Raw genomic sequence first — 14,266 nt, 5'->3', positions numbered from 1 at the left:
CAAACCCTAGTAAAAGCCTTTGGCATAGCTACAGATTTTGAAACACAATTGTCTGCTTGGTTGATGAAGGACACGCATGTTTAGATCTGCGAAGCATCGGCGTATGGAAGCCAAAAAAGGGAAGATCCACTACAAGACATCGCGCAGAAATCGAGCTAGAGCTTCTAATAGAAGACAGACACTATGTGAAAGAGCCACATTTCCATAGGAGCTATTTGAACCCTTTGTATGGGAGCAAATATTGGCGACTCTAGATGTTTGCATAAACTAGGTAACCCCCACTACATTTTGCAACAAAGATGGTTACGACATAATGCCCTTCTATATGGTGAATGCTATTCTGGAACCATAAGAGAAAATTGAAACAATAGAAACTAATGAAACAATTGACTAGAAATGTATAGTTGATGAAGTTTCTATTGGATATCTTAGTGACAATGACGAAGATGAATTCCATGATTCATGGAGCAATGACTTCGGGAACGAGGTTGAAACGAGCTCTCCAGTGGCTCAAAAAACAAAAATGCGCCAAAATAAGATGAACCAATCTTCTACGAATTTCCTACCCAAAATTTGAGAAGACAAAAAAGATATCAAATGAGACAACCAAGAAAACAACAAAACAAATTCAAGAAGCCAATGCCAAGATTGATGACCAAAATGTAGTATCTCATGCTTGTGGGAGCAAATGACTGTGTCCGAGACAAAATCACCAAAAAACCATTGAACTTGACAACTTTTTGAGTGAATTAAAAGAAATAAAGCAAAAAGAAAACCAAGGACACAGTTGAAGCATCAACAAATATGTCCAAACGGAATGCAAAAGTGAATACCAAAAGCTAAAACAGATCTAAAAGAGGTTTGGATGACTGACATGGAAAGTGAAGAGGATTCTGACACAGAAAATTTTGACGCACCATCTCACTCCAAGAAGTACACCATTTAGGACCGACATATTATGATTGAGCAACCAATGAGGGAACCTAAATAACCGGGAACATCATATGATGGGCCTCAGAATGCAAATTGAATTGACCTTGCCAAACCAGGGAAAGAATTGAGACCGTCTTACATAGCAGTGTATCCCATCAAAGAGGAAGAGCGGCTTTTGATAGCTACTCTCAAGCATAATAGAGATGTGTTTGCTTGGTCACACAAAGATCTTAAGGGAGAGGATCTAAACATATGTCAACACATGATACCCCTTAAGAGTGATGCTAAGCAGCGCAAACAGCGTCCCTATACATAGAATGAAACATTGCGAAGAAAATCAAAGAGGAGATAGATAAGGTTAACACTAGTTTGGTAACCTAACAGGACATAAAAGTTTCCTTTTAGGGTTTTGAAAACAATTCCAAACCCATTGTAGATCTGTTGATTTTGGAAAATCCTTTATTGAGCTTATAGCTCATTAAGGACTACTACATATGGAAAAAATGAGGAACTTGTAAATTTTATCATCTCTTAGTCACACAAGCCTCTAAATTTGATGGACTAGTTCATTTTTCCCAAAACAATCGTTTCTTACGATTGATTGCATATAAATGACACTGGGGATTATCGTAGGACATGAGATAAATTCCTCATTAACTTCAATGGGTAGTGACTTCCCAGTTGATCCTCCCCCAAACCACCTAATCCCCAACAGTGACTATCTAATTGGTGATTATGTTACACACTGGAAAATCTAAAAGTGAAATTTCAATCTTTTAGAAGAAACAGAGTTAAATACGTATTTCCTTTGTGAAAGGCCTCGTCCAGGACATCCATGATGATCACTTAGGAAGAAAACAAGGAGTTTTATACCACTTTCTCAGCTTCTACTTTTATAATTAGTCATGCTCCTACTTTTATTAGGCATGACATATGGAGGGCAATGAGGTCAAAAACTCTAAAACCAGACTTCAAATTGTCTCAATATCAATAGTCAATATAATATAGAAACATATACAACCAAATGGAGTGGGCCTATATCTATCAATCCTTGGGAAAGGATTTTGGAACATTTTTTATTGAATTGTATGTTCATGCTATCTTTGTTACTGCACATGGAAAAGTAGCCATCAATGGCTCCCATAATTAAAGCCTCCACTTGGGGAGTGCGTTTCAAAAAGAATGGTCATTTCTCTCATTTTTTGTAGCAAGTCAACAAGAGATCAAACAAATTTGCGAGTAAAGATGTGTATGCAAAACTTTTCTCTTGATACGAATGCTTCATGTGTGGTTCATGATAAAGGGGCAATCCAATGCTTTTTTGACATACACCACACATAGAAGCAATAGATGCACTTGAGAGGGGCTTAGGCCTCTTCCTTGTTTAACTCATGTTCTTAGTTTTTTTTAACGCAAGCCTCATCAGTGCCATGAGGATATGGTACTAGTATAGGGCTTGCACTTAGTACCGTCTCAATCCTTTAAGAATAGTGTGCTTGTTGATTTCCTTTGAATTGTTAGCTATATAGCACCATAAGTACTCTAATATGCTAATAGTAGTAGTATATAGAGCTTTGGGCATGTAGATAGCACCAAAGTTCAAATCCTAAGGATGGTGTGCTTGCTAATTTTGTTCCAGTTGCTTATTTGCTTATTTGGACATAATTCTTGGCTTATCTTAGCTAAGCATCAATGGCCATGAAGGCCATTAAGCAAGACAATTCATCACCCAAATCATCTTAAGGGCTCCATAACTAGCTTGCTTCATAACTCCTTGTCATGCTAGGGGCTAGCCCAAATGAAAAGACTTTAGAGCAGATTTGCACGAGCGGGGGTGCTACCCTTGCTGTGCATCACCAATTTTGGCATTTACCCCCAACGTGAGGGTACTTCTCGTGATGCCGTCACTTTAAACAAAAACCAAGCAAAATTGAGCAAGAGAGCAAAAACATGCACTCCTCATGACATTCCTTGTGCTTATTCACTTGAAAGGTTTCCATGCCAAAAAAATCTGACAGCTCTCTCTCTCTCTCTCTCTCTCTCTCTCTCTCTCTCTCTCTCTCTGTGTGTGTGTGTGTGTTGGAAGAGAGTCTGGTGCGCAACTCGACGCGATCATCTCCATGATAGTTTAAAAACCATAGCAAAATTGAAGCTGTACGACCCACCAATATGGAAGCTAACGACCTACTTTTGACCCTAGCGGCAACGGAAAACAGCCATATCCATCACAAATCGCTTAACATCGAGACTAAACAGAGTATATCCTCTCTCTCTCTCTCTCTCTCTCTCTCTCTCTCTCTCTCTCTCTCTGTGTGTGTGTGTGTGTGTGTGCGCGCGCGCGCGCGTTTAAGGAGGAAGATTACCTTGATATCAGGTCGCAAGTGGTTTTGCCAACGCTCGCGGCATTGCTTGCCAATGCGTCCCTGCAGATGCTGCGCTATCACCGACCACTTCTTATCACCGTACCTCTTCACCAGCTGCCTCAAATCACTGATTCTCCTCAACGTCAAATAACCATTACAACAGCCGCACCACAATTGTTAGTTTTATGGCATGGCCCACGACTCGTAATATGCTTTCATTGTTCATTAGATCAGTGAATCACAACGATAATATACCTGTCTTCTTCTGGAGTCCACGGCCCCCTGGTTACACAGCGCTTTCTGATGGGAATGCTAGCGGCACCTGATTTGCAATTACGGACCTTATCATCAATCTTCATCAGCTGCTGCCAGCATGACGTGCTAGACTTTTGAATACGTCCCATTACTCTCTGCAGTTGCTCGGCCTCATCATTCATATGCTGGCCGCCCTGCTCTTCCAGTTGCTCACAGTCTTCAATATTCGTATTTATATAATCCTGCTGATCGCTGTCGACTTCATAGTGGCCGTCGCCTACGATCGCGCTAGCATAAGTAGCGTGAGAGACGTCCTCTTCGTTGCAGTACGTCTGATCTGCTCTGGAGATGCTGGTCTCCGCCCGGGGACAAGCCACGCGGGTACTGTTGCTGGTGAAGAGCATGTTGATATTGCAATTGCAGCTACGACCAATAATTTGTTCTAAGTCCTCTTCATCGTCATCGTCTGCAGAAGCAGAGAGGAGCCTGCTCAGTAAGTCAACATGATAATTAGAAGGACGGGGAGGGCTGTTACTTTGACCAAATACTGACGCTCCGGCATTCTCCTGCAGCATATCTCCAGCCAGCTCTGCATCAGCTAACGCACTAGTATAACTGATGAAGCTACTGATTTTGGGCTCCTGCTGCATGTTGAGATTGAGCTTGTGGACATTGTTGCCAATGTGGTCATGGTCGACGCACAACACGTTGTCCAGGCGTAGAGCAGAGTATATTCTGCCCCCCTGCACAAGCTGTACCTCTTCCTCTCCGTCCTCGGCCAGGCCCGGTATGAGAATGTCATTAATGGACAGCAAATTCCTCTCCTCATCACTAATACTAATCATGCACTCACTCAAATTAAATGCGTGAGTGGTCGACGTACTGCTATCACAGGAATTGTGGCCTGCAGAGGATCCGGAGGCCAGGAACCCCCTCTGCATCGGCATCTGCAGAGCACTAGCCACACCTGTAGCAGACGACGCTGACCCGATAATAATCCCCGCATCAATCTGATTTGCCTCTCCTTGCACGTTACAGACTACCTGCATAAACAACACAAGAACAACGGTTTGATTTCTCGATCAGCTACCGGATATCTGAAGAAGCGATAATAGAAGCACCTTGCTTACAAAGAAACTTTTCTCACACGGACACTCCTAATTTAATCCTACATATCTTACTTTCTTTCTCAGATGCTAAGTGACACAGTGCCCTGTTTAGGATACAGAAAAGTTAACCTTTTGCTTATAATCTTGCCTTTGCTCTCCAGCGGGAGCTGTGATTAAGGAGGAGCTTGGATCAATCCATCGTTCATGCATAGTTCGTAGCTTCAGTAAGCGGAGGAGGAATTGCAAGCAAATGAAGAAGAGCTTCTAATTCTGTGCATTATCGTGACAAGATCAGAGGCACTCACTCCATGGACTGATTTGCCTTTCGGGGAGAGGGTAGTTACAAGGAAATGAAGCAATAGAGAAAATATAGTAGTACACCAGAACCCTCTTACCCCCAAACCAGTGAGGAAAGTAGGATAACAATCCTTGCAAAAAATTTGTCTGTGCGAAAACAAGTTGGCGTCTATTTGTGCTACTACTATTAGGATTCAGGCCAATTAAAACACATGATGAATGCAAACATGTAATGAGAGAGAGAGAGAGAGAGAGAGAGAGAGGAGTGTGCAAAAAGAAAGCCTTGCGTATTAAAAATTCAAGGCACAAGAAAAAAGGATGGATGGAGGTCCTGGAGGAAAGCTGGACGGTCTGGAATGATGTCCTTCATCGTTTTTCTTTAATATTTCATCGAGGCTTTTTTTTCCCCTAATTTCCAGCCTAAATGGCGCAGTGGTAACAGGAAAGGAGCGTATTATTATTCGTGGTAATATCATCCTGCGTGTTGATTCAGCTCAGCCAAGCTAGTCAGCATCTGGACCGTTGGCTTAACCCGTCTTATCGGCGTTGTTGGATTGATGCGTGGCCCTAGCCAGTAGCCAGGGCCTCAAACTGCTCAATCTGGACCATTGAAACGGAGGGCCGGATGGCTTGCAGTCTCCAACCCTTCACCTTCCTGATTGAGTTTCTTTTTAATAATATATTGATTTGGTCACTTGTTGCTTCGGACAATGAGGGAACAAAAAATTGGTCCATCCATTTAAGATTATCGTACTTTTTAGATAAAGAGACGACAGAGGCTTTTTAAAGATTATTATTTTCTCTGTGCACATTTTCAGATTCTCGTCTTAGCAAGCTCAGCCTCTCAGAGTCGGACTGTGCTCGGGAAAAATCATTTTTCCAAACATACAAAATTCCTTTCCTTGAATTTGCCAAGAGAAAATGTTAGAAAATTAGGCTATTTTTTTAAGTTTTTACACTACTTTTCTCTATTTTGAGGCGGAATTTCTCCTTTTCCCTTTGCCCTCAACAGGCATTTTGATTTTCGCCCAACCCTGGAGCCCAGAGCCTCAGCTGTCATTTGTAAATTGTAATAGATTCTACTTTCTATATAATTCCCTCTCTCTTCCGGATCATCATTCGATTTTCAATATGCGGGAATATAAAAGGCACTCGTTACTGCCCCTACACGACTGTACTTACTGCAGCGTCTGCCACCTCCAAATCTTTGATTCTCTGCATTGCGCAGCAGCCAGGTGGCAGGAACTCGGAAGGGGCTCTCTCTCTCTCTCTCTCTCTCTCTCTCTCTCAGGCTGAGGCTGAGGCTGAGGCTGAGGCTGCTGAGGCAGAAAAATACATTTTCGCTAGCCGGTGAAAATAAGGGCTGAGGGGGGCTGGCTGAGCAGAAAAATACATTTTCGCTAACCGGTGAAAATAAGGGCAAATCCGGGGATTTCAGGTCAAAATTTGAAGCTTTTGCCGGTAGCTACACTTAAACTTTTGCAAATTTCCCGGTTTTCTTAAACGCAAGCTCAAAACCTAGCCGGGGTATTTATAATCTCAATGGGTTAAAATACACTGGACCCCGGTTTGTTTCTCTCTCTCTCTCTCTCTCAATGTTAAATTTCGTTTTACAGGGCTTTTTCCCACAATAAAGGAACACAAACTAAAACAAAACAAGGTAGAAATCCGGAACATAAGAGCTTTTCTCTGCGTTCTAAAACTTTGGCTTGAATGGCAAAAGTTGTTGAAGCAACTAGCGTTACAGACCGGCCGATAGTCGGTGTGCTGTCCCGCAAAGCAGCCAAAAAAAGATCTTGCCCAATGGGTGATTGTTTGCCACCTCATTTGCAACTCATTGCAACTACTCCACTACATCAACCCAACTTGTTGCCGCCTCAAGTAAACATGTTTAAAAACTATCTTGCCTTTTAATTCACAAAAATAAGTGCAAACTTCAACCTCAAGAGTACATGTAAAAGGTGCAGCCTTCAACCTTAGGAGTACATGTAAGCTATTAAAAGGCATGGCATTTTAGTAGTCCAAATCATCACCAAGGTTAAGATGTGGCTTTAAGGTCATATTTTGGCAATTCTATCTTTTTTCTTTGCCAGTGCAATCATAGTTGCGAAAACAGATGAAGTAATTTAATTGACCATTCACCCTTTTCTATTTACATGATAGGCACCCTTCAACCTAATGGTTCCTACACCACCCTTTTATCCCAACTTTTCCATGAGCATGATGGCTGCCTTGACTTTGCAGCACACAAATCTACTAAATCAACCACTGCATGTACAAAGTCCAATGTGAGAGGCGCTATATACAAAGTCAATTCTTGTGTTGAGAGGAAGTGTTCACCAGAGCATTAAAGATGGCAATAGCCTCCTCCCTTGTGACATAGTGGTAGCATAGTATGACTATTAGGTGATAGTGCCTTAGGGAGGAGGTGGAGTTGAGGTTTAAGGATTGCCAACATATGTAATTGTCGCTAGATTTTGTGGATGTGTTGGAGCCTCGTACCAAGAAAGATTTGTGGAAACCTTGCCTCGATTTGCTCTCTCTCTCTCTCTCTCTCTCTCTCTCTCTCACACACACACACACACACACCTTGCTACCTCGAAGGATTTTTCATCCATTATCATGTCTTCATGTGCATGATCTCTCTCTAAGCATGCCAACCTGGAGGATTTCTCATCCATTATCAAGTCTTCATGCGCATACATCGCATTGCCATGATGCAATTACCACAATCCATGTCAAGGCTTTAGTACAGGTTTTGTTTCTATACAGAAATGAGTAGAAACATCTTGCACTTGCAAGTGCCCATCTGTTAGGGTTAGGCTAGGATGGATTAGGGCTAGATGCAATCATGATCAATAACACTAATACACTTGAGAATAACAGTAATACATGACTCGACTCATGGAAATGGATTATACAAGGGAGTTTATATAGCTTGAGTGGAGAGGCTATAGTAATATCATTAGTGATACTTTTATGCAAAGAAGCTTCATTCTTGAGTATCCATTCTTGAGAGCTCTCTCTTGAGTGTTCACTTCATGGATGGCCTAGCTTTGAGCTTAATGCCCATGCTTAGAAGGCTAGTGCTAGTCCTTTGTAATTAGAAAAGCAACTATTGATTAAACTAATCTCTACTTTCTTCATTAGTTTTAATTCTTCTATATTCCATTATGTCATGAAGTAGTTTCACATTCTCATTATTCTAGATTTGAGTGTGTGTGATGACTTCTTGCTTATTGACCACTCGTATCCTTCTATGAGCACTCGATTTGTGATATTTAACATCTCTAATTAAGTTGATTAAATTGGTTCTTAATCTTGTGATTAGTGTATGTGCCCTATTGTTTGCTTGTGTGTGGATGGGTTTAATGAAACTCAAGCACCATTCACCTTGTGTGTGTAGCTTTTGATTAAGTACCTTTATTGGCATGTGGTGATTGGAGAGGCCAACTCCAATGCAGTTAGTGTATGCTTGTCAAGAGTGTGTTTTGAGATTCTAGTCTATGGCAAGTCGGACTTTGGTGGGCTTAATGTGTGTAGGTGATGCTTGATTGACGATTATGGTGCGATTAGAGTTAGTGGTTCATGGCTAACCTCTATTGCATTGGAAGAGCATTCTCAATCTTCTCATTCACTACATCCAATGATCCTCATGCTTCTATGTCCTAGTCGGGTTGCAGATCCTAGGATTGATAATTTTGTTGGTCTTGGGTTGATTAGATGGTACTTATACGATTGCCACCAACACGTAACCATGACCAAATTCTCAAACCATAACCATAACCTTAAGCGGATTACAAAACCATAAGCATAACCACATTCTCAAACCATAACCATAACCATAACTATAAGCAGTTTTCGAAACCATAACCTTAACCAAATTTTCAAAACCATAACCATAACCTTAAGTAGATTACAAAACCATTACCATAACCTTACACAATTTACAAAACCATAACCATAACCAAATTCTCTAGCCATAACCATAATCATAACCTTGAGCAGATTACCAAATCTTAACTATAACCAAATTCTCAAACCATAGCCAAAATTGAACATACATGAATATATCTATAATCATGGTTACCGTCTAAAAGCACCAAAACATAACTAGTTATACATCAACATGTACAAATAAAAATATATACATCGACCATATTGATCAAGGTACGGCCTCCCAGTTGATGGCCTCTTCCTCATCGTGAAGCTGCAGAAGAAGAACTGATAGTCCATGCTTGAATCCATATTTCTCCTCTCTACTCATCGAAGGATGCTTCTTGGCAGCAAGCCCTTATAAGATAAAAACTTAACCATATGATAAATATTAGAAAACCATATTTGTATATTCTATTTACATAGTGTATAACATTTACAAACTCATGTCAAAGAGTCTCATAGCCCTCACTCCCAAGATGAGAAGATCCTACAAACTCCATGTGTGCTCTTGTTACATCTCACTACTGCTAAAACCTGTCTGGATGCTCTTGTATCTCGTGCAATCCCTTTCCACTCCTCTGTGTCCAACCATGTCGGTTGTGTCTCATTATTTTTGTATATGTCTTGTGCTTTAGATCGACAATGTAAATGCATTTGGATAGTAAGAATGTTTGTTGAAAAATACTTCTTCACCATACACACTGCCTCTATAGCATTTAAGCAAGTTGCATCTATGTTGTCTTCCCTGATCTCTTTTGATGAGATCCAACGCACTAACTCACTAATTTTGTAAATTGTGTTTCTTATGTCATCTGTCAAGCAATGTCTGATGGCAATTGTTAAGATAAACAACTGTGAAAATTTGTGACAATCATGAGACTTAAGACCACTTAGTTTTTCATCTTTAGTAAATGTTGTTTTCAAGCATCGCATGCTCCCAGTTGGAGTTTTGAATGTAGATATGACTTTCTTTACTTGTTGCTTTTCTGTCTTTCTCAAAATCCATGGAGCTTTTGGTATAGTATTATTTCCATTGGGGTTAAGTATAGAATGCAGATAGATATGGGTTTCAAAGTACTTGCATGAACACTCACCAAAGCCTAACCAATCATGCATGGTCCATATGAGAATGCCTTGCACATGGGCATGTTGTCGACCAACTGGTTGGGACATGTCAACCATATCAATCCCTGTCCACAAGATTTGAAGCTCCTGTATAAGTGGTTCCAGATAAACATCCATGTCTTTTACCTTGTACTTCCCATGAACAATTAGTGAAAATAGTAAATAGCCCTTCTTGATAGCCAACCATGGTGAAAGATTATAGTTCACCAAGCAAATAAGCCATGTGTTCTATGAGGAACTCCAAATTCCAAATGGGTTTACTCTGTCCATTGCCAAACTAAGACGGACAGAAAGAGGGTCTTCTCTAAATGCAGACCATCGTTCCTCTATGTGCTTCCACGCAACAAAATCAGCAGGTACCCGCATCACATCATATGTAGATCTAGTGTTTAAATGCCATGTCATCAAAGGTGCTATAGACATGCACTTGAATATACTCTTTATCCTTGGAATGATTGAAAAGTGTCGTAGACTCTTTGGAGGGACAAATTTCCTTTGTGTGTTCTCTCTATACCTATTTGATCCACAAATAATTAGGACATACATGTATTTTATCATAATCCATCCCCAAGTTTGTAAGTAGTTGTTCGGTGGGCAGGTCGGGTAGGGGGCATGTGATTTCTTCAAACAAAATTTGCTCATTGAGCAGTCTGTCAAAACTATTTAAACAATTTAATAAAGAACTTTGGCTTTTCAGGCAAATTTGTATAAAATATATATATTTATTTATTTATTTATTTACATAAAAAGCTCTGTAACACTCGTGTCAAACCATCCATATATAGATTATAGGTTAAGCAATTTTGTGAAAGCTATACAAAGAACAAAAGTTTTGGCACCATTGTAAAGTAGCATGAAGGCAAGACTTTTCATCATCTCTCCTTCTCTTCAACATTCGCATGCCGTCATTGTGGATGGGATGATTGAGATTTATAAGTAGTAGTACCTTGACTGTTGGCACTTTCTCCACCTTGGCTTTCAATGACAAGGTCCACATCAAAGAATACATCCATCTCAACTTCTTGAAAAGTAGAATTGACAGTTTCACACTGATTTTTTGGCATATTTTCTACGTAAAAATTACATGCAAAAAAATTTCAAATACTTGGCTTCGGGGGCACCCCTACCGAGGGGGGAGGGGGGGTCCATAACATATGGTCATCCCCCTTTCCCCCTTGGACTCCCACACTATAGAAATCAAAGGGCTCAAGGAGAGATGATAAAAATGGACCTTGATTTGTGGTTATGCAATAACTTTATTTCAAAAATATGATGACGTTTAATTTTGATCCCACAATTGCATGGTGGGAGCTTCACCAAGGTTTATTCCTTATATGCAATATTTCCAAACCAAAAGTAAATTTACATTTAAAATTAAAAATCTACCAAGAATCTCAAAATATGGTAAACCTAGAGTACTCTTACAAAACAAAAAACAATAGAGTCAAAATTTATTCAAATTAACTTTGATCAAGATGCAAAAATGAGAAGCTTACAAGGGGAAGTGTCATTGTAACATTTAATGCACTAGTAACTTGTGTGTAGTGGAAATTGATAACATAGTGAGCATTTCATTAAGCATAGAGAGAGCACTTAATTGAGAAAGCAACATAGCAATTTACACCTAGCGAATTTGGCATTGACAATACTTAACAAGAGAGAGAAAAAAAAAAAACATTGAATACTGGATTTACATGGATGGTCCCCCCCCTCCATAAAGGCCTTGTATTATGTATCTCCCATCAAGGAGATTTTATGTACAATAGAATCTTTGTGTTCCTTGATAAAACTAGTTGGTGTAATTGAAGATGAAAGCTTATACACCAACTGAAAAACACAACACCTAGTGTCCCTAAGCCTCAGTCCTAGCAGAGAATGAGGAGATTAGAAAGAGAGGAAGAAGAGTTATGAGTTAGAGTGAGAGGAAAGTATTCTCCTCACATAAGTCATCTAATATAGATCTCTATATTAGCATGGTAGAGGAGATGATGCCATGAAGCTTGGCTAAGAGACACTTTCGTACAACCCGAGCATTGTGAACAAGTAAGTATGTAAATAGTTAACATCCCCCTTTTACAATTTATGTGCTTGAAAGCTCTCATGTAAGTTATGTGGCTCTGGCAGGTAATATTTCATCCTACAAAGTCTACATCAAACTGGTGGTACGTCATAGAGGTAGCCCCTCGAAGTGCCAGGACGTATGAAGGCTACCATGTGCTAATCCACAACGTCATCAATGGAGGAGATCAGAGAAGATGCTCAATCAGAAGCCACTGCGGTGGTGCCAGACGAGCATCAAGATGCTACTACTCTATATGGGGTGCATGCAGAGGAGCTACAAAATGAAACAGAGGATATGTGTTTAAACGGAGAGCTCTATATAGATATAGGGAAGTTATGCTGAGTTATGCGAGGATGAGAGAGAGATCTCTTAAAGCCACAAATATTGTATTTGAACAATTTTGCTCCGTGTTGTAAAAGCTCTGGCTCTCTAAGTACCTTCCATGGTGTATAACGCTCTTTTCTACTCGCGCTCACATCTTTTGATTGAAAATTCTGAGTTTTCGACTTGCCTCTTCTATCACTCAATTCATTGCGTCATTGTATTTATATGCGCCATTACGTCATTGTATTTAATGGTCTTTGCGTCATTGTCTACTCTATTCATTCAATATTAAGTTTAAATATTCGTGTGTTTAATGCAGGTATGGATGATGAGGAGTTTCTTTCTTCTTTGTCACCGCAGCAGAGACAGTGGTACGTGGAGCGTCATCGCTCTGGCGCATCATCGCGCGTTCCTACTCCATCCATCTCCCTCTCTTCGGAGCATTCGGCGTGGCTCCGAAGCTTCGGCGTCGACAAGACGAGCTTCACACTCGTCTAGACACCGGCGCTCTAGTGGTGGCGGTGGCGGTTGTTGTGGGATTCCGCCACCGATGCCTCACACCGCCTCGTTTCGAAGAGGCTCTTTACCCTCCCCTTCTTTGCCCGCCCCCACACCAGCCACAACATCGCCATCTACACCAGTTTTTGCACGGCTGACTGTTCCTAGAAGCTACACACCTCTACCTACTCCGCCAGGAGCCACCCCACTCGACACTCCTCGCTTCGGGGCCAGACGCCGGTGGAGACACCTGACGTCCGTAGCCCCATCGACACGCCGCTAGAGACCCCTGCCGGGACACCCAGGTTCACGCGTCACCGGCCAGAGGGCTTGTCTTACTCCATCGACTTCAGCGGCGGCATCATCATGGATGATGACGGCAAGAAGGTGATCTCGCGCATGCGTGGTCTTTGCTCTCAGCTGTTTAGACACTACATACTAAACAAATGGAGTGAAGTACCAAGTGATTTAAAAAAACAGAGTCATCAGCATACTTCATGATGAGTTTCCCGTTCCCCTTGCAATCCATCTAGCATCTTCAAAAGGATAATTTTTAAACTTGATAAGATATTGTCGGATATTCTTATTACCGCTTTCGTAATACCTTGTCTTCATGTCGGAGAATGGACTCGGGCTGCAACAAACCTCTTCTTGGTCCTCGATCTCCAGTGGGTCTTCTTGAGGTGGCTCTCCTTTGTAAGGCTTTAATAGGCTCACATGGAAATCATTGTGCATGAGCCAATGGTTGGGCAATTTGAGTTAATAGGTCATCTCATTGATTGGCCTAAGAATCTGAAAGGAACCATAATACCTTTTTGCTAGCTTAGTATAGTACTTTGGTGTCCTGGAGGATTCTTGCCCATTGTGTGCCTTAATCGAGCCTTGGGAAACTTGAGCAAGACCCAATCATTTTGTTTAAAGGCTAGGGCTCTTCTGTGCTTATCAGCAGCAGCCTTTGGCCTTTGCTGAGAGATGGATATAGCATCCTTAATCTTTTGGAAAGATTCTTGCAGGTCTCGGCTATATTCATCCGCAGCGAAGATCTTCCCATGTACCTTGAGTAGCAGGGGACTTTTTTATCTTCCCCTCTATCACCTCAAAAGGTGCTTTTCCCGTGGAAGTATGTACAATGTTATTGTAAGCTTGCTCTACTAAGGGTAAGTACTTCTCCCATTGGGACTTTTGATCTACTTCTGTGGCATAAGCTTTTAGTACATCAAAAATTGTTAGGTTAGCTATTTTACTTTGGCCATCCGTTTGGGGATGATAGGCCAAAGATAAGTTTAGCCTTGTACCTAAATTCTCAAAGAGACCTTCCAGAAGTTACTGGTCATTCTATCCGAACACTATAGGCATTGGCA

The 14,266-nt window shown here is 41.0% G+C and overlaps 1 protein-coding gene across 1 annotated transcript in view; it reads right to left on the bottom strand.

Annotated features, from left to right (window-relative positions):
- LOC147422970 (uncharacterized) overlaps positions 1 to 4,870 on the bottom strand; it is a 57,291-nt gene extending 52,421 nt beyond the window's left edge. Inside the window, exons 1-3 of the mRNA XM_086501430.1 lie at positions 4,790 to 4,870; positions 3,552 to 4,594; positions 3,297 to 3,423 (exon numbers count right to left, since the gene is read on the bottom strand). Coding sequence (XP_086357556.1) covers positions 3,297 to 3,423; positions 3,552 to 4,594; positions 4,790 to 4,870 — 1,251 coding nt within the window. The remainder of the gene's footprint in view (positions 1 to 3,296; positions 3,424 to 3,551; positions 4,595 to 4,789) is intronic.
- Positions 4,871 to 14,266: the final 9,396 nt, after the last annotated feature.

The sequence above is a fragment of the Adiantum capillus-veneris genome, chromosome 26 (assembly GCF_014529385.1).
Source record: "Adiantum capillus-veneris isolate H3 chromosome 26, ASM1452938v2, whole genome shotgun sequence".
Lineage (NCBI taxonomy): Eukaryota > Viridiplantae > Streptophyta > Polypodiopsida > Polypodiales > Pteridaceae > Adiantum > Adiantum capillus-veneris.
Note: the sequence above shows the minus strand (reverse complement) of the source record. Positions and strands in the feature narration are given on the sequence as shown.